Source organism: Rhinatrema bivittatum, unplaced genomic scaffold, assembly GCF_901001135.1.
Source record: "Rhinatrema bivittatum unplaced genomic scaffold, aRhiBiv1.1, whole genome shotgun sequence".
NCBI classification, from domain to species: domain Eukaryota; kingdom Metazoa; phylum Chordata; class Amphibia; order Gymnophiona; family Rhinatrematidae; genus Rhinatrema; species Rhinatrema bivittatum.
This window is the reverse complement of record NW_021820724.1, coordinates 173,194-197,066: the sequence shown is the minus strand read 5'-3', so window position 1 is coordinate 197,066 and position 23,873 is coordinate 173,194. Positions and strand designations below refer to the sequence as shown.

Genomic DNA, 23,873 nt, shown 5'->3' with positions numbered 1-23,873 from the left:
AATCCTGCACAAGTACCCCAGAAGCACACAAGCAAGCCACCGAGAATACACCATGTGTAGAACTACGTCCTGCTACACACACAGACAGCCATTGTCACACAGAATCCTGCACAAGTACCCCAGTATCACCAAGCATGCCACCGAGAATAAACCATGTGAAGAACTATGTTCTGCTACACACACAGACCACTGTCACACAGAATCCTGCACGAGTACTCCAGGATCACCAAGCATGCCACTGAGAATACACCATGTGAAGAACTATGTTCTGCTACACACACAGACAACCACTGTCACACAGAATCCTGCACAAGTACCCCAGAAGCACACAAGCAAGCCACCAAGAATACACCATGTGAAAAACTATGTTCTGTGACAAACAGAGCCAGTGTCACACAGAATCCTGCACAAGTGCCCCAGCATCGCACAAGCATGCCACCAAGAATACACCATGTGAAAAACTACGTTCTGCTATACGCACAGCCAGTGTCACACAGAATATTGCACAAGTACCCCAGAAGCACACAAAAAGGCCACCGAGAATAAACCATGTGAAGAACTACGTTCTGCTAACGCACAGACAGCCAGTGTCACACAGAATACTGCACAAGTACCCCAGAAGCACACAAAAAGGCCACCGAGAATAAACCATGTGAAGAACTACGTTCTGCTAACGCACAGACAGCCATGGAAGCAGTCCAGAAATGAAAACAGGAACATGCCCACTAGGTCCTGCATATGTGTTTCATTGCTATTCCCCAGATAGTTTTTTTTTCTCCTTATTTACAGAAGGTTAATCTTCCTGGCTTGGTCAGGGTCCAAACAGTATAGATTCCCATGGAGCTTACTAAGCAGGATTATTTCTGCATGCCCTGCAGGTCCAGCTTCGACCAGATCCAGCTCTCCTGCTCCACTTGCACAGAGCATTGCCCACTCTGAGCTCATGCAGATTAGGCCAGAGCTGGGAATGGAACCCAGCAAAACACAGGCCATGAAGCACTGTGAGTCCTGGGAGCAGGTGCCAGAGCTGGGATTGGAGCCAGCAACCCATAGGCCATGAAGCACTGGGAGCCCTGGGAGCAGGTGCCAGAGTGTGATTAGAGCCCAGCAACCCACTGGCCATGAAGCATTGTGAGTACTGGGCGCAGGTGCCAGAGCTGGGATTGGAGTCCAGCATAGAAACACTCACCAGTGTAACCATAAGAGTACCACAAAGGGGCAGCCTGGGCATCCTAAACCACGCTGAACCGAGCAGTAAGTGGGAACATAGAAAAGGAATTTGTAAGCAGCAAAACAAGCTCTGCCCCGGCCATGACGGGCACACCTGCTGCATTCTGGTGCCCTTTGGACCTTGGGCTTCTAGGCAGGAGGGAATGGCAAAGCTTTAAATTTCATTCCAAAGCAGGATCATAAAACAGCAGTGTGCATGGGACTTTAAACTTGCAGCATCCACATCCACCTAGGGAGCCATTAAGGCATAGGTTTTAGGACTTTGCTGGTTGAAAGAGAAGAGACGTTTCAGAGGGCGATGCCAGTGAAGTCGGCGTCGTTATGGGGAGGCAGTGGTGCACTGTGCTGCCCTTCTCCCAGCTCCTGTTACCCCTGTGCGTGCTAAGGAGCTGCGGTGGGGCAAGGTGTGCGCCAGGCCCAGATTGGATGGCAGCGCGCCAGGCCCTACCCCTTGTGCTCGGGCTCACCCGGGAGGCTCAGGCTGAAGCAGGGCGCGGCGCCGGGCCAGGGACTCGCCGAGTGCTCTGCGGGCATGGGAAAGCCGCATCCTCCGCTCCTGCTGCCGCGGCTCATCCGCCGCCCCCCGCCGGCCGTGGCGGCTCTCCTGGCTCGCCGGGGCCCGGGAAGGCAGCCCAGCCGGGCCGCAGCCGCGGTCGCCGAGGGCCCGGGAAGGCCGAAGAGCCCCGACGAGCTGCCCGGCCCCGGCCCCCTGCAGACGCTGTACTGGATCTTCCTGCGAGGATACGCGCTGCGCTTGCACGAGCTTCAGGTAGCCCTGCCCGGAGCTCCCTCATGTAGCGCAGATCGGGGGGGGGGGGGGCCCCCCCCACCGCGCTGCCTTTCCTCTCCCGCCGCAGAGATGCTAACTCCCCGTGGGGCTGGGGCGGCACCGGCACGCGCTCCTCTTCCCGCGCCCCCACCCCGGAAGCGGAAGTGCTGAGCAGCGCGCGCGCGCGGGAAGAAGAGGCCACGCTAAGCCTGAGGCGCGAGCAGCGCGGCTCGGAGAAAGAGGAAGCACAAGGTCGAGCCCCGCGCGGCCGATGGCTCTCCGAGAGGGTGGACGTGGAGGTGGAGGAGGCGGCTGCTGGGCGGGGGAGAGTGAGTGAATGAGGGAGCAAGCATAGGTGTCTGAGGAGCTGTGGGTGTGTATGAGTGAGACGGCAGGTATGGGAATGATTGGGGCCTGTACATGTGAGAGAGAGCATGAATGGACTTTTACCATTGGGAACCTGTATGTGTAAGTTTGTGATTGAAAACCTGTTTGTGTGAAAGAGTATGTGTGTGTGATTGAGATCCTTTGTGTGTGAGAGAGAGCATGTGTATGTATGATTAAGAGCCTGTGTGTATAAGTAAGAGAGAGATCATGTGTGTCTGTGTGTGACTGAGAGCTGATTTAGGTGAGGGAGCATGTGAGTATGTGATTGAGAGCCTGTGTGTATAAGTAGGAGAGAGATCATGTGTGCCTGTGTGTGATTGAGAGCTGGTTTAGGTGAGGGAGCATGTGAGTATGTGATTGAGAGCCTGTGTGTAAATGAGAGAAAGAGCGCATGTGTGTCTGGGTGTGATTGAGAGCTGGTGTAGGTGAGGGAGCATGTGAGTATGTGATTGAGAACCTGTGTGTATAAGTAGGAGAGAGAGCATGTGTGTCTGGGTGTGATTGAGAGCTGGTTTAGGTGAGGGAGCATGTGAGTATGTGATTGAGAGCCTGTGTGTAAATGAGAGAAAGAGCGCATGTGTGTCTGGGTGTGATTGAGAGCTGGTGTAGGTGAGGGAGCATGTGAGTATGTGATTGAGAACCTGTGTGTATAAGTAGGAGAGAGAGCATGTGTGTCAGTGTGTGATTGAGAGCTGGTTTAGGTGAGGGAGCATGTGAGTATGTGATTGAGAACCTGTGTGTATAAGTAGGAGAGAGATCATGTGTGTCAGTGTGTGATTGAGAGCTGGTTTAGGTGAGGGAGCATGTGAGTATGTGATTGAGAGCCTGTGTGTAAATGAGAGAAAGAGCGCATGTGTGTCTGGGTGTGATTGAGAGCTGGTGTAGGTGAGGGAGCATGTGAGTATGTGATTGAGAACCTGTGTGTATAAGTAGGAGAGAGAGCATGTGTGTCAGTGTGTGATTGAGAGCTGGTTTAGGTGAGGGAGCATGTGAGTATGTGATTGAGAGCCTGTGTGTATAAGTAGAAGAGAGAGCATGTGTGTCTGTGTGTGAATGAGAGCTGGTTTAGGTGATGGAGTATGTGATTGAGAGCCTGTGTCTATAAGTAAGAGAGAGAGCATGTGTGTGTGTGTGTGTGTGTGATTGAGAGCTGGTTTAGGTGAGGGAGTATGTGATTGAGAGCCTGTGTGTATAAGTAGGAGAGAGAGCATGTGTGTCTGTGTGTGATTGAGAGCTGGTTTAGGTGACAGAGCATGTGAGTATGTGATTGAGAGCCTGTGTGTAAATGAGAGAAAGAGCGCATGTGTGTCTGGGTGTGATTGAGAGCTGGTGTAGGTGAGAGAGCATGTGAGTATGTGATTGAGAGCCTGTGTGTAAATGAGAGAAAGAGAGCATGTGTGTCTGTGTGTGATTGAGAGCTGGTTTAGGTGAGGGAGCATGTGAGTATGTGATTGAGAGCCTGTATGTAAATGAGAGAGAGAGAGCATGTTTGTAAGCATGTGCATGAGAATCTGTGTGTGAGAGAAAAAGACAGCATGTATGTGTGTGATTGAAAGCCTATATGTGTAAGCTTGAAAAGATAGACAGCATGTGTGTAAATGTGTAATTAAGAGCCTATATAAGTGAGAGAGAAAAAGCATGTGTATATGTGAGTGACTGAGAGCATGTGTGTATAGGTGTGTCATTGAGAGCCAGTGTGAGAGAGAGCGCTGGTATGTGACTGAGAGAGGAGAAAGTTCCAAGCAAACCACCCCTCCCCCTGCTAATTCAAAACAATCTCAGGGCACCTGGATATCAAACATTTCCAGGTATGCAGAGCAAAACATTTTTTGTATCCTTATTATTTTTCATTACTGGGTCGTTGTGACTACTATTTTGAAATATTTTATTGGTATCTAGAAATTTTTTATATGAGTTTTTAATTATTGGATATTCCATTCATTCGCTGTTTCGGAATAATCTGTTCTTTTTGTTAGTACGGTTTTACTGCTACTGATTTTATATTTCTTGATTTGTTTTATAAGGATGGGTGATGTTTCTTTTTTCCTTTGTTACACTGCATACAGAGACTCTGGCTTGTTGCAGTTTCCAGTTCAGTTTTTGTCTGTATGTTTCTAGTTATGATTTATGGTCTCTTTATTCTTTGTTAGGTGAGGGTCTGTACATGTGACTGAGGTGTAGTTTCTGTGTAGGGCACTATAGCAGTCTGGCTTGGTCCGTTTTCCTAATAGGAGATGTATTGGCTGCCTGGCCATCCACCCGGCCATCGAGCTCGTCGACCCGTGTCCCCATAGCCGCAAAGTTCTCCCTGATGTCCGCTATTGATGCCAGGAGGTCTGATTTGTGTTGTTTAAGGTTGGTTCTCAGCTCTAAGAACCAGCCCCGCATTTCATCTCTGCTCGGTAGGTCCTGTGTCTGAAGCTCTGGTGCGGAGGTAAGAGCCGCCTCCCTGCTTGCTGCATCATCATCAGGCTCTGCGGCCTGTACACTGTCGGCCGACAGGGTTACTGCCGACTGTTTGCAGAAACCGAAGTGTTTCAGATCCGCGGTTTTGCATTTTGTTGCCATCTCGGGGCTTTTGGGGATCGCGAAAAGTAAGTTCTGGGTTCTGTACCAATTTTTTGCATTAGAGGGCAGCAAGGGACTTTCCCAGGAACAGGAGCTGAGCTCTCACACGTCTGCCCTTGTCGCGCGCCGCATAGTCCATAATGTCAATTTTTAATAGATAGGCGGGCTGGAAGAAAGCAGATGATGGGCCGGATTTGACCCGTGGGCCATAGTTTGCCCGCCCCTGTCTTAATGTATTTCTTTTCTGCCAAATCCATGGGATGAAATTATAATTTCTTCATTGCATCATGGTTGTTTTAGAGACAGTCAGTCTGGGGGATGTAGTGGGAAGAAGACAAATAGTTTTGTGTGTCAGAACTGAACCCACACGTCCCAATCAGAAGGAAGTGCTGAAAGCAATGTCCTTGCCATGTTCAGGTCATCCAGAAGAAGAGGTACGGGCCCATCTGGAAGTCCGAGGTAGGACATTACAAGAGTGTGAACATCGCCTGCCCCGAGCTGCTGGAGAAGGTGCTGAGACAGGAGGGGAAGTACCCGATGAGGAGCGACATGGCGCTCTGGAAAGAGCACCGGGACATGCGAGATCTGGCCTACGGCCCCTTCACTGAGTAAGTCCAGAATTACCAATGTCAACCACCTACCACAACGCGTTGGTCAGTCCTGACACTCATCAGGGAACCATCCTACACAGCCTCTCTCTCCTGACACCGTCACGTGCAGCACTCATCAGGGAACCATCCTACACAGCCTCTCTCTCCTGACACCGTCACGTGCAGCACTCATCAGGGAACCATCCTACACAGCCTCTCTCTCCTGACACCGTCACGTGCAGCACTCATCAGGGAACCATCCTACACAGCCTCTCTCTCCTGACACCTTCACGTGCAGCACTCATCAGGGAACCATCCTACACAGCTTCTCTCTCCTGACACCTTCACGTGCAGCACTCATCAGGGAACCATCTTACACAGCCTCTCTCCTGACACCTTCACATGCAGCACTCATCAGGGAACCATCCTACACAGCCTCTCTCTCCTGACACCTTCACGTGCAGCACTCATCAGGGAACCATCCTACACAGCCTCTCTCTCCTGACACCTTCACATGCAGCACTCATCAGGGAACCATCCTACACAGCCTCTCTCTCCTGACACCTTCACGTGCAGCACTCATCAGGGAACCATCTTACACAGCCTCTCTCCTGACACCTTCACATGCAGCACTCATCAGGGAACCATCCTACACAGCCTCTCTCTCCTGACACCTTCACGTGCAGCACTCATCAGGGAACCATTTTACACAGCCTCTCTCCTGACACCTTCACATGCAGCACTCATCAGGGAACCATCCTACACAGCCTCTCTCTCCTGACATCTTCACGTGCAGCACTCATCAGGGAACCATCCTACACAGCCTCTCTCTCCTGACACCTTCACGTGCAGCACTCATCAGGGAACCATCCTACACAGCCTCTCTCTCCTGACACCTTCACGTGCAGCACTCATCAGGGAACCATCCTACACAGCCTCTCTCTCCTGACACCTTCATGTGCAGCACTCATCAGGGAACCATCTTACACAGCCTCTCTCCTGACACCTTCACATGCAGCACTCATCAGGGAACCATCCTACACAGCCTCTCTCTCCTGACACCGTCACGTGCAGCACTCATCAGGGAACCATCCTACACAGCCTCTCTCTCCTGACACCTTCACGTGCAGCACTCATCAGGGAACCATCCTACACAGCCTCTCTCTCCTGACACCTTCACGTGCAGCACTCATCAGGGAACCATCCTACACAGCCTCTCTCTCCTGACATCTTCACGTGCAGCACTCATCAGGGAACCATCCTACACAGCCTCTCTCTCCTGACACCTTCACGTGCAGCACTCATCAGGGAACCATCATACACAGCCTCTCTCCTTACTTTTTCTCATATGGCTCTTACCAGGGCATCATCTCTCATGGCTTCCATGTTATTCCTCTCTCTTTAATCTACATTCTGGAACATGCTTTTAAAGCTAGATACAGGTTCTTATTAGTGTTTGCCATTCAGCAACGCACCTTCTGGTCTGGTGTCAGGCCTCCCATTCCTTTCCCCTTCCTGTGATTATGTAGCAGACAGATGGCAGATGACACGTGTACCCTCTCTGACTGGTTCCAAGTGACTTATCCTCAGGGCCGCGCTTTTGGCTGGTAGGGGGCCACTGTAGCCGCAGAGCCTGAGGTCTTCAGCAGTACAGCTGATCCCTGCCCACCCCAGCAGGCAGAGGACTGGAACTGGAGACAACATCCAGGGCCCAGTTCTCGCATCCAGAAGCTTCCGTTTGCTTTACACTGTGTAGTAAGTCGGTGCATAAAAGACAGATTCAACCCATATATTGAAATGGTAAGAACCAAAAATCAGCAAAAAATCCTGGTAGATCTGTGCTTAGTAGGTTAGTAGTGTGCAGTAAGTTTTGTCTCTTTACGAAGCCTTGATAACTTTCAGATGCTTATGGGCTGACACAGCAAAACTAGAGATGTTTCCAAACAGGCACCAGTGCATCAGATCATCCCCCTATGCGCCTTAGAATGAGCGAAGGATCCCTCTCCATTCCTCTCTCGCTTTCTCGTCCTTTTTGCCATGCATGTCCCAGAGAGCAGCTGCAATTTACCCTGCAGCCCACTCCAGGACACAGACAGGAAAGTTGCTGGCCTGACGATTTTTCAGCTGCTGGGTTTGTGAGACTCTCGGCATGACCGCAGTGCTCACCACATTCCTGCTGCATCCTCTAGGCCTCCAGCTCGGCGAGGATGCCTCATGCATTCACACCAAGACTCTAGAGCTATTCTGGACCCATTAATGAACTCCAGAAGTTGTACAGTTGGGGCCCACACCATGGTCACATGGTCTGGAAAACCGTAGCTCACCAGTAAAGTTACTTACAAATCTGTAGGGGCAGGTCCTGCGGCTCAGTGCACAAAAGGACCTGGCTCGGGTCTTAGGCTCCCTGTTTCATGCGGGGCTGGTGATGCCGCAGAGATAGCATTCACAGATCCCTAGGGGACAGTGATAGTCATTGTGCAACAGTGACACCTAGTGGCACATTCAGGGCCCATGATTGCAGGATTCCAGAAGCAGTCTTGGTGTACGATTCCCCCCCCCCCCAGACCTCCGTGCTGAGGACTTGCTGCAATGACTAGATTAAAGGATATTTCAGGGGGCGATATAAAATAGTAGGAAAGATCCCCAGGTAGTTGCGACTGACAACTCATGGTACCAGATCCTGGACCCGGTTCTGACTGAGCTGGAAGCCCCAAGGAGCAGGAGGAAACTCGGGGATAAATTAAAAAACCTTTGAGAGTGTTAAAGACGTCGCACCCTTCACTGGTGTGTCTGGGGCCCAACAGCTAGAGAAGGGAAAAGCAGCAGTAAATATGTGCTTATTCCATGACATCTGGATGCCAACTCCAGATGCTTCTTTCCTCCTGGATGGGGAGGGATCTCACAAACCCTCTCACTAGATGAGCTCAGGAAAGGGAGGCGAGCCACACCCCTGCTCACTAGCTGAGCAGAAAACTGGAGAGGTGCCACCGGCCCCCCCGCACACCCCCTACCCTGGAGACAGCCCTCTTTGCTGCACCCCTTTAAAAGCTGCAGATTCGGCTCGTGAAGTGCTTTCCTCATTGGGTAAAATCGAGCGCTGGCACGGGATACCGTTACGATGTTGTGCGTAATGCTCTCGCTCCCTTTCTCCCAGGGAAGGCGAGCGCTGGCACACGCTGCGCACGGTCCTGAACCAGAGGATGCTGAAGCCGCGGGAGGCCATGCGCTACACCGGCATCATTAACGAGGTGGTGTCCGACCTCCTTATCATGCTGCAGGACCTCAGGCGCGAGAGCCCCTCGGGGGTGACGGTGAACGACGTGGCCAGCGTCCTCTACAGGTTCGCTTTTGAAGGTACGTGGTGTGGATGACAGAACTGACAATATGAAGAATTCCAGACAGAATCTCACAGTGAAGGGAACTGTAGGACAAGATTTGTAAATATATATCAGCTGAAACGGATCAACACCCATCCATGCAATCACTGTGGACAGTGAGCCTCTCTAAGGAGGTTCACCATGGGGTGGCTACTGTGGTTTAACTTCATTTAGACTGTTCAGTCCCAAAACTGAGCCCTTCCCTCTGCCTCCAGTTCTGAAGCCTGGATCCTCTCTGCCCTCATCTCTGTAAGGCTGTGATCATTAGGGATGTGCTTTGGTTTTGAAATGTCACAGAAACAGCGACTATTAATTCTTCCAATCTCCGCTAAAGTGAGACCAAACTACTTATGCAATCTGTGTATCCCAATAATAATCTCACCCACCTTTAAACCTTCACTTATTTATTCAAAAATCAATTTTTTGAAAATCACATTTTTCAAAAAATATTATAAATGCGGGGAAAGGTAAGTTTCATACGCTTGAATGCATGCCTTCCACGGCCTTGCTTCTTTTATGTAATGTAATCATTAACTTACCTCCCTCCCACTCCCTTTATTTTTTACTCTATTTTTTTGAAACATTTTTTGTTATTGAATTTTTGCTAAAATCTGTTAATGTTCACTAAATGATGCCCTTGAAGGCTTTTCAATAAATTCTTGTTGTTATCCACTTTGATTTTATAACCAAAACGCCGATATCATACTACTGATTTCTGCCTATAAAGGCTTCTCAGTAATTCATTCTCCCTTAAACCCCAAATGGATGAAAAATTATATCGCTTTTTTCTTAACAAAGAACTGTTCATTCAAACGCCAAATGTTGTAATTTAGAATATAAAAGACTTATCTCCCAACACAGCTGTGTTTCAAAAAGGTGTCCTTTCTTCATCAGGGGAGCCCTGTGGGCTCCGTGGGAACGGTGTCAGGCCCAGCGTCGCCTGGGCCGGACCTTACGGACTTGGGCCAAGGAGACTCCACACCAGAGGGGGACGACCCGAGCACGCTGCGCCTCTTCCAGCGGGAAGAGCTGGATGATCTTATCCCGCTAATTATTCAGGGGTTGGACCTCGATCCGCCGCCGGATCCGCCAGCTCCCGTAGCACCTGCTGTCGTCACGTCTTCAAAGAAGGGGGATCCGGTTCTGGCAGCCCTTCGGCCGAGGGCTCGGGCGTTCCCCATCCACGAGTCGTTCCTGCAGCTCCTCACTAGGGAATGGGATACCCCGGAGGCTTCCCTAAAGGTCGGCCGTGCCATGGAAAAGCTGTATCCGCTACCGGAGGATTTTTTGGCTCTCATCAAGGTACCAAAAGTGGACTCCGCGGTGTCGGCGGTCACGAAGAGGACGACCATACCAGTGACGGGTGGAGCGGCCTTACGGGATACGCAAGATCGCAAGTTGGAAGTTTTCCTTAAGAGGGTCTTCGAGGTCTCCGCGCTGGGCATGCGGGCAGTGATGTGCAGTTCGCTTGCCCAGAGGGCAAGTCTTCTCTGGGTGCAACAACTTCTCACCTCTCAGGTTCTGCCGGCCGATGAGGTCGCCCAAGCAGATAGACTGGAAGCTGTGGTGGCGTATGGAGCTGACGCCTCCTACGACCTGTTTCGGGTCCTGGCAAGGTCCATGGTCTCGGTAGTGGCGGCACGGCGAGAATAGAGGACACACAATGAAGTTACTAGGTGATACATTTAAAAACAATAAGAGAAAATATTTTTTTACTCACATAATTATGCTCTGGAATTCATTCTCAGAGGATGTGGTGAAAGCTATTAGTGAAGCTGTGTTTAAAAAATATTTGGACAAGTTCCTGGAGGAAAATTCCATAAACAGTTATGCCTAATTTGTTCCTAACAATCAGGTTTACCTTACACACCTAGTGTATTATTTTAAATTGTTACCGTACTATGATGGCACACGAGTAATTTGTAATCTATACCACCCATATTTCTCTTTATCGTGCCCTTCTGTAAACCGTTGTGATGGTATTTAACTTAACGACGGTATAGAAAAATTTTTAAATAAATAAATAAGGTGGACTTGGGGAAACTCTACTGCTTATCTCTGGGATAAGCAGCTTGGACTCTCTCTACCCCTTGGGATCCTGCCAGGTACTTGTGACCTGGATTGGCCACTGTTGGAAACAGGATACTTGGCTTGATGAGCCTTTGGTCTGACCCAGTCTAGCAAGTCTTATGTTGTAATAAACCTTGTTGTTTGAGACACAAATGGACCCAGCTGCAGAGACCAATTAGTTATTGCTTCCCAAATCACATCAAGAGTAATAGTAGAAGGCTTAGGTAAAATGAAGGACTGTATCTCCCTTTGCTCCCAGCAGCTCCAACATCCAGGGGACTACAGACACCGCCACAGGTCATCTCCTGATGTCATCAGGCTACGACAATGATGTTTCTTGCTCTGCATCATCAGCCAGACTGGAGGGGAGCAGATGCTTGTTCCAGAGTCAATGAAGCGTTGAGGCTTGCACATCGCCCAACGTCTGAGCCACTGAGTTTGAGGGGAGCAAAACATTTACACCGGCCACTGCAGGCAATTTGTCCTTCGTGGAGTTTGAATTTGGTTCTCCGTGGCCTTTGCGGTTCTCCTTTTGAGCCTATCAAGTGGGCCATGTTGAAGGATTTAACTCTCAAAACGGTGTTTCTCGTGGCTATCTGTTTGGCTAGATGTGTTTCGGAACTTCAGGCATTGTCATGCAGAGAACAGTTCTTACGAATATCTGACTCTGGAGTTTCACTTCAGACAGTGCCTTCTTTTCTGCCAAAGGTGGTCTCGGCGTTCCACGTGAACCAGTCTGTTGAGTTACCAGCTTTTCCAGAGGTGGATAAGAGTTCTCCTCAGGGCCAGGATATGAGGAGTTTGGACGTCCGATGGATTCTTCTGCGATACTTGGAGGTGACTAATACTTTGAATGTCTGATCATCTTTTTGTCTTATGGAGCAGTCCAAAGAAGGGGTGTAAGGCTTCCAAGACTACCATTGCCCGATGGCTAAAGGATGCTATTGCTTCAACGTACATATGGCATGGGTGACAAGTGCCACATGGTCTTAAGGCTCATTCTATCAGATCGTAAGCGGCGTCGTGGGCAGAGAGCCAATGTATATCACCTCAAGAAATCTGCAGGGCAGCTACTTGGAAATCCTTGCACACGTTTGCTAAGCTTTACCGGTTGGATGTCCGAGCTCCAGCTGTGGATTCTTGTGCTTCGAGCTGGACTCTCCGGGTCCCACCCCATTTAGGGCAGTTTGGGTACATTCCAGCAGTCTGGTCTGATCCTGGTACAAACAGGGAAAGGAAAATTGGTTCTTACCTGCTAATTTTTGTCCCTGTAGTACCATGGATCAGTCCAGACGCCCGCCCAGGGATATACTGTTCAGGAGAGTCCGCTCAGTTTTTTGTTGTTTCTGTTTACAGATCTTGACGCCTTTGAAGTATTGCACGCTCACTTATACATAGTTTTCGCTGGTTATTGTTTGCAAAAAAAATGGGAACATTTTTTGCTTGATCTAGTCATTGGTTGATAAATTTACTTCATTCTGCTTTGATATTGATTATACTGAAGGATCGCAGGTGGAACACCAGTATATCTGGGGGGTGCTTTTCAGCTTTTCTCTGACTCCATCTGCTGGAAGGGAGGCATAACCCAGCAGTCTGGACTGATCCTTGGTACTACAGGAACAAAAATTATCAGGTAAGAACCAATTTTCCTTTTTAACCGTTTAAAATGCTTTTGAAAATCAGGACTGTGCCACATGCAACATTTTCATGGGAACAGTCTTGAAAAAAAGACCACTCCCTTGCGTCAGGTGTCCGCATGCTTCTATGCCATTTAAACACCCTGAGTCCTGAAGGTAATTTTTCCGCCCATTGAAGGACTGAATCAGGACTAAGTCCTGGTATCAAGTGAACTCCTGCTAACAGGTGTATCTGTAAAGGGGGGGGGGGAGACTACAATGAATGTGGGTGATTTTAAATGCCATTCTAAGTAGTGAGGAAGAGGGACATCAGAAGCAATGCAGGACATCCTTTTCTCATATTTTGACTAAATCGTGGAGCTTGTCCTCCTAAGGCAGGCGTCTGTCTCTAGTTCTGTCCCACTGTCCCCCCAGGGATCTCCTCCATCCTTTTCGAGACGCGCATGGGCTGCCTGGAGAAGCAGATCCCGCCGGAGACTCAGAGGTTCATCAGCTCCATCGGCTACATGCTAAAGAACTCCGTCTATGCCACCTTCCTACCCAAGTGGACCAGGAACCTGCTGCCGTACTGGAAACGCTACCTGGAGGGCTGGGACACCATCTTTGCTTTCGGTGAGTCTTTCTGGGCTGTAGGTAAGGGAGATGCCAGGCCTCCTTCAGCCTGGCAGGCCACTGTATGATATCTAGGGACCTTCGCTTTCAGATTATATTTTGCTTTTTCTGGAAGCTTCACCGTTATAACAGAAAGAAAAATAATCAGTGGAAAAGTAACCTTGATATATAACACAGGAGAAAAATCAGTGGGAAAAGTGAACTTTAGTGATTTATTTTTTTGTTACAACATTGAAATTCCCAGGAAAAAAAACCAAAACTCCCTGTATGCAGTTCGAGTTGATTCAGGTTAGGGTCAAATCAAAGTCCTTCCTTGCTCGGGTTCTCTAGTTTTTCCAACCCAATCTGCTTTGCTTCCCTGATCTTCTCAGTAAAGTCTAATTTAGGGCAGAGAGGACCCTTGTGGAATGGATGAGGAAACGCAGCCACCTCGGGGGGGGGGGGGGGGGGGGTAAATGGACTGGCATGACATTACTGGCCTCTTCCGTCAGGAGGAGCTGGCCCCGCTTATTCCTGCTATTTTGGGGGAGTTAGGGATAGCCACACCCCCAGAGGAGTCTCGGCTTGGCTCAATGGATCCAGTGTTGTTGGGCCTGAGTGGTCCCCCTACAATTTTCCCTTTTCAGCGACGGATCTTCTCTTTAGGGAATGGGATATCCCAGATCTGAGCCTGAAGGTCACGAAGGCCATGGATAAACTTTATCCCTTGCTGCAGGAGGCTCTGGAAGTCCTACAGGTGCCGAAGGTGGATGCCGCGGTCTCAGCGGTGACAAAGAGGATGACCATTCCGGTTACGGGCACCACGGCGTTGAAGGACCTCCAAGATCGCAAATTGGAAATCCAGTTGAAAAAGATTTTTGAAGTTTCTGCTCTGGGGGCCCGAGCAGTGATCTGTAGTAACTTTGCCTTAAGGGCCGGTCTGCATTGGGTGCAGCAGCTACTCGCCAACGAGGGCCTGTGAGAGGAAGAAGCCAGACAGGCCGGTCGTCTCGAGGCGGTCGTGGCTTACAGTGCGGATGCTCTGTACGACCTCCTTAGAACTTCGGCATGCTCCATGGTGTCTTCCGTCTCGGCCAGACGTCTCTTTTGGCTAAGGAACTGGTCTGTGGATGGGGCCTCCAAGTCTCGCCTGGGTTCCTTGCCCTTTAAAGGCAATCTGCTTTTCGGTAAAGAACTGGATGATATAATATAGTTGCTCGGCGAGAATAAAGGTTACCATCTGCTGGAGGACAGGTCGCGTTCCAAGGGGTCTTTTTCGTCCTGTTCTAGATTTCGGGGTAATCGTAAGTCTCTAACCCCTCGTCCTACTACCCCTTCATCCTCCTTTCGGTCGGGAGGGGGTAGACAGCCTCAGTCCTTTCGAGGACGGCGTTTTGGTAGGCCTGCTTCCACCTCTTCGGCCCCTGGCGGTAAGTCGGCACAATAATGTCCTGCCGGTCCATCCCTTGGTGCCGAAGGTAGGGGGCAGGCTGACCCTCTTTTACGAGGCATGGACCACAATCACGACAGACCAGTGGGTACTCTCTGTGATAAAACACGGCTGCGCTTTAGATTTTGCTCGTCTTCCCAATCTGAGGTTTTTTCCATCCCCGTGCGGACCTGTAGACAAGCGGTCAGCGGTTCATCAGACTTTGGTCCAGTTGGTAGATCTCTGAGCTATTGTTCCAGTTCCCGCCTTGGAACAACGAAGAGGACACTACTCCATATACTTTGTCATTTCCAAGAAAAAGGGCTCCTTCTGGCCCATTCTAGATCAAAAGGAAGTCAATCGGTGCCTGTGGATTCCACGCTTTCGCATGGAGACCCTGAGGTCCGTGATTGCGTCTGTGCGACCGGGAGAGTTCCTGGCCTCTCTGGATCTCACAGAGGCATACCTGCATATTGGGATCCGGAAGGATCATCAGAAATACCTCAAGTTCTATGTGTTGGGAAATCATTACCAATTCCAAGCGTTACCGTTCGGGCTCGCGACAGCCCCCAGAACTTTCACTAAGATAATGGTAGTGGTAGCGGCACAGTTGCGCCGAGAGGGGCTGTTAGTCCATTCATACCTGGACGATTGGTTGATCTGAGCAAAATTCGAGGAGCTTTGTCGGTCAGCAATTCAGCGAGTTCTACAACTGTTGCACTCCCTCGGCTGGGTGGTCAGTACAGCCAAGAATCACCTCAATCCCTCTCAGTCACTGGAATTTTTGGGAGCTTTATTCGACATGCGGCAAGGCAAGGTCTTCCTCTCCGTCGACTGCAGTCGCAAATTGTGAGGGCAGGTCGCGGCCCTTCTGCAGATGCAGACACCAACGGTTTGGGACTATCTACAGTTGACTGGTTCCATGGCATCAACACTGGAACTGGTTCCATGGGCTTTTGCGCACATGCGTCCTTTACAATCGGCATTGCTTTCCCGCTGGAGTCCGGTGTCCGAGCAGTTTCATCTTCCTTTACCCCTAATGGCCATGGCGCGTTCCAGCCTGGGATGGTGGTTGCACTCGGACAATCTCCTCAAGGAGGTTTCGATTGTGGCTCTGGATTGGAGAGTGGTCACTACAGATGCGAGCCTCTCTGGCTGGGGAGCGGTATGTTTGCGACAGTCAGTACAGGGTCGCTGATCCACGACCGAGTCTCGCTGGTCGATCAATTGCTTGGAGACCAGGGCGGTGCGCCTGGCACTTCGGCCATTCCTACCCCTGGTCCGGGGAAAGTCGGTCAGGGTTCTGTCCGACAATGTGACAACGGTGGCCTACATCAATCATCAGGGGGGGCCCGGTGGCGCTAGAAGCTCGGCTCCTAATACACTGGGCGGAGCGACACCTTCTCAGCATCGCCACGTCTCACATTGCAGGGGTAGACAACATTCACGTGGATTTTCTGAGCCGTCATCAGCTCGATCCCGGAGAATGGGAGCTGGCGGACAGAGCCTTCCAGCTTATCTGCGACAGATGGGGACAGCCGGCCAAGGACCTGATGGCAACCTTTCAGAATTCCAAAGCTCCGCGCTTCTTTGCCCGGCGCAGGGAACTGGGGGTGGACGCCTTGGCGCTACCCTGGCCGACGTCAATCCGTCTGTATGTCTTTCCCCCCTGGCCTCTGATAGGCAAAGTCCTTCGCCGCATAGAGTATCATCCGCTGAGTGGCCTCGGCGTCTGTGGTTTGCAGATCTCGTCAACCTAGCATTAGAAGAACCACTCCATCTCCCGGCACTACCGAATCTTCTTCATCAGGGTCCTGTCTGTTTCGATCAGGTACAACGCTTTTTTCTAGCGGCATGGCTTTTGAGAGGTGCCGTTTAAGTAGTAAAGGTTATTCGGACGTGGTGGTGTCCACTCTTCTGCGATCGCGCAAGGCCTCGCCTTCATTGTCTTATGTTCGTGTTTGGAAGGTATTCGAGTCATGGTGCGTTTCTTGGGCGATTCGAGCTACTCGGGCAGCCGTTTCAGATATTTTGGCCTTTCTTCAGGATGGTTTGGCCAAGGGGCTATCTTGTAGTTCGTTGCGAGTACAGGTGGCTGCCCTCAGTTGTTTACGTGGTTCGGTGGAAGGGGGACTTTGGCATCTCATCCTGATATTATTCAGTTCCTGAAGGGGGCAAAGCATCTACGTCCACCGCTATTTGCACCCTGTCCTTCCTGGAACTTAAATGTGGTACTCAAAGCCTTGTGTGTACCCCCGTTCGAACCACTGAAGAGAGCGACCCTGAAGGATCTTACGTTGAAAGTTGTATTCTTTGTAGCAATCACCTCGGCTAGGCAGGTTTCTGAACTCCAGGCATTGTCCTGCAGGGAACCCTTCTTTCGGATCTCTGATTCCGGAGTTAGTCTCTGGACGGTCCCTTCTTTCCTACCCAAGGTAGTTTCTTCGTTTCATCTGAATCAGTTGGTGGAGCTTCCAGCATTTTCTCATCTCGACAGGTCGGGTACTCTTTCCAAGGATCTGAAGAAACTAGATGTGCGTAGGGCCCTCTTACGTTACCTGGAAGTTACTAATGGTTTTCGGGTGTCGGATCACCTTTTTGTCCTCTGGAATGGTCCCAAAAAGGGTAATATGGCATCTAAGACCACCATTTTGCGGTGGTTGAAGGAAACCATAATTTCCTAGCATGTAGCAGATGGACTCAGGACCAGTGGGTATAGTGTACTCCTGTTAGCAGTTGGAGACGGATCAGATTTCAATCTGACGTCAGCCCCTAGTACATATACCCCTGCAGGAAGTGCAGCTCCTCAGTATTTTCCTTCTCCATAGCAGTTAGGGACTATCTGCACGCTCTCAGAGCGTTAGACCAAAATTAAAAGAACAAATCCGAAATTTACAGAAGAATCCTACCTGAAGACGAGCCCCACACTCCTGCGGTGATACCCTCGGGTCCCTCCCCCAGTTGAGTTTCCCGAGGTGATTTCCGTGGTCCCTCGGAGGTGAGCCTTGGTCCGGTGGCCGATTTGCGGCAAAAATCGTTGCACACCTTCACACGTCATTATCGTCTGGATGTACAGGACTCCAGGGAGGGCAATTTCGGAGCAGGCGTATTGAGAGCGGGCCTCTCCGGTTCCCACCCCAAGTAATTGAGCTCTGGTACATCCCAGGAGTCTGGACTGATCCGGTACGTACAAGGAAAAGAAAATTAGGTCCTACCTTCGATACTTTTCGTTCCTGTAGTACCAAAGATCAGTCCAGAGTCCCTCCCACTGATGCATTGAGTCTGGAGAGTCCGCTGGTTCTAATTCTACTCAAAGTTTTGGGTCCTGGAAGGATCCTTAACTCTGTCTTCTTCCGTTTGTTTGGGTCAGATTCGTGTTGGGAGGAGTGACCCGAGAGTTTCCCAGTTGAGATTCATGTATATAGTTAGTTTACATCTGGGAATTATTCTGCTTTGACATTGCGTAATACTGACAGGCTGTGGGTGGCACCCTGGTATATATGGCAGAGCCTGTCAAATCTTGCTCTGTCTCCACCTGCTGGTGCGGAGGCAAAATCCAAGAGTCTGGACTGATCCTTGGTACTACAGGAACAAAAATTATCGAAGGTAAGACCTAATTTTCTTTTTCCTTGTTCCCTGTACGTACCCGGATCAGTCCAGACCATGGGTTGAGCCTCCTGTCCAGCAGATGGAGACAGACTAAAACTGAAAGGGTATCCCATATCAGGAAAGAGCCTACCCTGCATCCCCTCAATATTCGTCTGTCTCCAGCAGATGCAGGCAGCTGAACCTGTGGTTCCCCTTCTTATCGCCTTATCTTTTTCCCTGAGGGGATCTTATACTATTTGCTTTACAGGATCAAGCAAGTATTAGCTCTTGTTCATATTAAAAAAATTAAAAAAAAAGTTACATTTGAAAGATTTCTCTCTGTTTTTCTGGGAGACAGTCCTGTCTCCTCGCTCTGCTGGGGGCCTAGGGGGGCTTTGCCCCTTGAAATCTTCAGCCTAGGCTCCCATTCCCAGTGACCTTCTGGGTTGATACTGGTGGTCCAGTCAATCCCCCTTGGCTAGCTGTCCACATAGGGCCGGGGTAAGGGAAACTTTCCCCTGCACTGCTGTGTTTAAAAAAAAAAAAAAAGAAGGAAAGATTTTTTAAACTGAGCCCTATTTTACTAACTTCAGAACCGTGGAGAGCTTCGGCAGCGTGCAGTCTTTGCCCTCGCTGACCGGCCGGCTCAGCTCAGCTGTTTTACTCCTCACAGCAATTTTTTTTTCTAACGCTGATGCCGTGTTCCAGCGTCTGAGGTGCCTGCGGGGAGCCTGCCAAGAGGCTCTCCCGCGCAGGCCTCTGCTCTGGGTGCCTGCTGGGTGGGGAGGGCCCCTCCTAGGCATCCCAGACTACTGCGACCCGGGGACGAGCTGCATGCCATGTGGCCAGGCCGTTCCCGACCCGAAAAACCGCAGGAACAGCAGCCATTTTGGAAACAATCTCAGATACTGAAACGGGGCTGCAGGAAGAAGGTGAGCCCGATTCTTTAATTTCTCCACCGGATTTGAGCCCCCCTCATTCCCCCCCACCCCAGGAAGCCGAAGTCTCGATTTTTCCACAGAGTTCGTGCTCCTTATGCACAAATCTTATCTCGCTAGTCTACTGGAGGAGGACGACTTCTCCCTTGGGCCCCCCCACCGCAACCTCCTAAGGAGCCGGAAGGACAGGACTCCATTAGAGTTAGGGTGGTCCCGGGGGTCCTGCCGCCTCCGGATCCCCCTCAGCCGCTGTTGGTCCCTGATCCAGATCCGGATGCTGATCCTCTGCTTCCCAACCCTCCCCTTGAAGGGGACGATCCATGGGTGCTCCGCATATTTCAAAGGGAGGAACTGGAACTGCTCATTCCCTTCATATTGCAGGAACTGGGAATCAAAGTGCCCCCTGAGGATACGGTTATGGCCGCGATGCCTCCTAACGTGGACCCAGTCCTGGCAGGACTTAGGGCCCCTCGGCATACATTTCCATTCCATCCCATGCACAAGCTGATGCTTCTTTGGGATGGGAGTCCCCGGAGGCAGGACTCCGAGTGGGTAGGGTTATGGACAAGCTCTACCCTCTCCCTGAGGACTGCTTGAATATGCTTAAGATGCCTAAGGTGGATTCCTCTGTCTCTGCAGTTACCAAGCACACCACCATTCCGGTAGTGGGGGCTATGGCTTTAAAGGATGTCCAGGACCGTAAATTGGAATTTTATCTCAAACGCATCTTTGAAGTCTTATCCCTAGGTGTTCGGGCGACAATCTGCAGCAGTCTCATGCAGCGGGCAAGCCTCAGGTGGGTTCAGCAATTACTTAGCACCCAAGACCTCCCATCTGCAGAGGTGGAGCAGGCGGATTGACTAGAAGGCACAATCGCATATGGGGCTGATGCCCTTTACGATCTTCTAAGGGTGCAAGTCCGAGCCATGGTCTCCACTGTCTTGGCCAGGTGTCTCCTCTGGCTGAGAAATTGGGGGAAAATAAGGTCTTAAGCTGCTGGAGGACCGCCTGAAACAGTCTAGGACTTTCTTCCCCTCCCGCACTCGCTTCAGAGGGCAACGGCGATATAACACCAGAGCATGAGATTCCTTTCCGAGATGTAATGCTTCCAGAACCCAATCCTGGTCTCATTCCTTTCGAGGATGTTGATCCTGCCGGGATAGTAGCCAGCAACACTCGGCCACAAAGTCCTCCTCCCAATGAAATACGGCCAGCCCATTCCTCCATGCTAAACTTAGGTGGATGGCTGTCCCTGTTTCTCGAGGAATGGGCCAAGATAACGACAGATCAGTGGGTCCTAGAGGTAATAGAAAAAGGCTATGCATTAGAATTTGCTTGAGACCTACCGGACCTTCACCTAATCTCCCCCTGCGGAAGTCGAAAGAGGTCTGCGGTCTACCAGACCCTGAGCAGGCTGCTGGAACTGGGTGTCATAGTCCCAGTCCCGGTGGAGGAACAAGGGTCCGGCCAATACTCCATCTACTTCGTCATCCCCAAAAAGGAAGGCTCTTTTTGTCCAATTTTGGATCTCAAGCGAGTCAACTGGGCTCTCAAGGTTCCCCATTTTCGAATGGAAACCCTAAAAGTGGTAATAGTGGCAGTTCGCTCCGGAGAATTACTGGCATCGCTCGACCTGACGGAGGCCTACTTGCACATTCCGATTCGCCACGACCATCAGCGGTACCTCCGGTTCAAGATCCTGGGCCAACATTTCCAGTTTCGAGCGCTCCCATTCGGTCTCACCACGGCGCCGCGCACTTTCACCAAGATCATGGTGGTAGTGGCTGCCTCTCTTCATCGGGACGGAGTTCTGGTTCACCCTTACCTGGATGATTGGCTCATCCGGGCCAAATCGGAGTTTCTCTACAAGTTGGCGGTCGACAAGGTCCTGTCTTGTTGATTATCCTTTGAGTGGATAATCAATTTTCCCAAGAGCAAACGTCAGCCATCCCAGACCCTGGAATTTTTGGGGGCAAGATTCGACACTCGAGTTGGTAAGGCATTCCTTCCAGACGCACAGGCATTCAAGCTCAGGGACCAAGTGTGCGCTTTTCTCTCTCTTGCACTACCCACGGCCTGGGACTATCTCCAGGTCCTGGGGTCCATGGCCTCCACTATCGATCTGGTTCCTTGGGCTTTTGCATATATGCGTCCGTTACAGAAAGCTTTGCTATCCCGCTGGAAGCCGGTGTCTGAGCAATTTCAGACGCCCCTCCCGCTCTCAGAGTCTTCCGTCACCGAGCTGCAGTGGTGGCTCTCTCCTGCTCACCTTCTGAAAAGGGTGTCCCTTCAGACGCCACAGTAGATTGTGGTCACAACAGACGCCAGCCTCTCCGGCTGGGGAGCAACGTGCCAGTCTGCTCAAGGATACTGGTCCCCAGTCCAATCTTGCTGGCACATCAATCGATTGGGAGGCTTGAGCAGTACACCTGGCTCTCAAGGTCTTCCTTCCTTTACTCCATCGCAAGGCGGTTCGGGTTCTCTCGGACAACTCCACCACGGTGGCTTACATCAATCGGCAGAGAGGCACCAGGAGTTGCCTGGTGGCTCTGGAAGCCAGCAAACTCTTCACCTGGGCAGAACATCACCTAGAGCGCTTAGCAGCATCCCACATTGTGGGGAAGGAGAATGTTCAAGCCGACTTCCTCAGTCACCAGCTGCTAGATCCCGGCGAGTGGGAGTTGTCAGACAGAGCGATGAATATGATCATCTGCAGATGGGAGTCCCCCACACATAGATCTGATGGCCACGATGAACAATGCAAAAGCTCCCAGGTTCTTCAGCTGCAGAAGGGAACATTGCGCAGAAGGAGTGGATGCGCTGGTCCTTCCCTGGCCTCACGACATTCTCCTGTACATGTTCCCCCCTTGTTTACTAGTGGGCAAAGTACTCAGAAGAATCGAGCTCCATCAGGGTCCCATCATTCTAGTGGCTCCAGAGTGGCCCTGCAGACCGTGGTTCGCGGACCTAGTGAATCTCGCCACGGACGGCCCCTCCGCCTCTGTCATCTCCCCCACCTTCTTCGGCAGGGTCCCGTATTTTTCGATCAGGGGGATCGCTTTTGTCTAGCGGCCTGGCTTTTGAATGGCGGAGGCTGAGAAAGAAGGGATATAAGGAAGAAGTTATATCCACTCTGTTGAGGGCCCGGAAGCCGGCTACCTCTCTCGCTTATGTCCGGGTATGGAAGGTTTTCGAGAATGCATGTACCGCTTTGGGAGTGTCAGCTCGTAAGGCTCCGGTTTCCCAGGTCCTTTCCTTCCTCCAGAACGGTCTCTCCAAGGGGTTGTCTTTTTCAGTTCCTTGCGGTGCAGATCTCTGCCCTCGGCTCCCTCTTAGGCAACATTGATGGTTACACAGTGGCGACTCATCCGGATGTAGTCCGCTTCCTCAAGGGGGCCAAACATTTGAATCCGCCGGTTCGGGCTACTTGTCCCTCGTGGAGTCTTAACGTGGTTCTTCGGGTTCTCTGCGAAGCTCCCTTCGAACCTCTGCGGAGGGCTACACTTAAGGATTTGACTCTCAAAACCGTCTTTCTGGTGTCCATTTGTTCCGCCAGAAGGGTGTCGGAGCTCCAAGCTTTGTCGTGCAGGGAACCTTTTCTCCGTTTTTCTGATTCAGGGGTAACCCTCAAGACGGTACCCTCCTTCTTGCCAAAGGTAGTGTCTTCCTTTCACGCCAATCAGTCAGTAGAACTCCTGGCATTTTCTTCTGAAGACTTCGCACACACATCTGGGGGTGATCTGAGGCGCCTCGATGTAAAACGGGTTTTGCTACGTTACCTCCAGATTACAAATGAGTTCCGGGTTTCGCATCACCTGTTTGTCCTGTGGAGTGGCCCAAATAAGGGTAATAAAGCTTCAAAGACACTATTGCACGTTGGCTAAAGGAGGCTATTGCGTCGGCCTACATCTGTAAGGGTCGTTCCATTCCGAAAGGTTTAAAGGCTCATTCCTTGCGTTCTCAGGCCACTTCTTGGGCGGAAAGTCCGTCAGTGTCTCCACAGGAAATATGTAGGGCAGCTACATGGAAATCTCTGCATACTTTTGCTTGTCATTACCGCCTGGATGTACAGGCTTCAGTTTTTGGTTCTTTCAGGTGGCAGGTTCTTCGAGCAGGACTGTCTCGGTCCCATCCCAAGTTTAATTTCCCTGTTAAATGTAACTTTGCTTTTTCATGTTCAACCTTTTGTTTTTGGTTACTGTTCTTGGTTCAGTTCCCCTATTCGATGTGAACCGACCTGATATGGTCTCTACTATGAAGGTCGGTATAGAAAAGTGTTAAATAAATAAAATAAAATAAATAAATCCTGTTTAGGGAAGCTTACGTACCCGGATCAATCCATGGTCTGGACTGATCCGGGTACGTACAGGGAAAGGAAAATTGTTTCTTACCTGCTAATTTTTGTTCCTGTAGTACCACAGATCAGTCCAGACACCCTCCCATACTAGATCTGCTCCGTCCGCTCGGTTTCTTCCTTTACAGGTTTTCCGGATACCTGAATTTTTTATTATTTCTTAAGGGACCGGAAGAATCTCACAGATGAAAATGAAAATAAATCTTTATGCAAGAGCATTTGTTATACAGAATTCTTTCAATTGTTCAATTTATCAGTTTTTTCTTGTTACTTGCTTGATTTTCTGGGAGTTATATCTGCTTTGAAATTGTTTTATCCTGAAGAGATGCAGGGTAGGCTCTGTCC

The 23,873-nt window shown here is 50.5% G+C and overlaps 1 protein-coding gene across 2 annotated transcripts in view; it reads left to right on the top strand.

Annotated features, from left to right (window-relative positions):
- Positions 1 to 1,402: 1,402 nt before the first annotated feature.
- LOC115082033 (sterol 26-hydroxylase, mitochondrial-like) overlaps positions 1,403 to 23,873 on the top strand; it is a 30,102-nt gene continuing 7,631 nt past the window's right edge. The window contains exons 1-4 of one of the 2 annotated variants that reach the window (XM_029586295.1): positions 1,405 to 1,999; positions 5,372 to 5,562; positions 8,699 to 8,898; positions 13,043 to 13,240. In XM_029586295.1, coding sequence (XP_029442155.1) covers positions 1,763 to 1,999; positions 5,372 to 5,562; positions 8,699 to 8,898; positions 13,043 to 13,240 — 826 coding nt within the window. In that variant the 5' untranslated portion in view covers positions 1,405 to 1,762. Of the gene's footprint in view, positions 2,000 to 5,371; positions 5,563 to 8,698; positions 8,899 to 13,042; positions 13,241 to 23,873 lie in introns of both variants that reach the window. The other variant, XM_029586296.1, reaches the window with a different exon arrangement.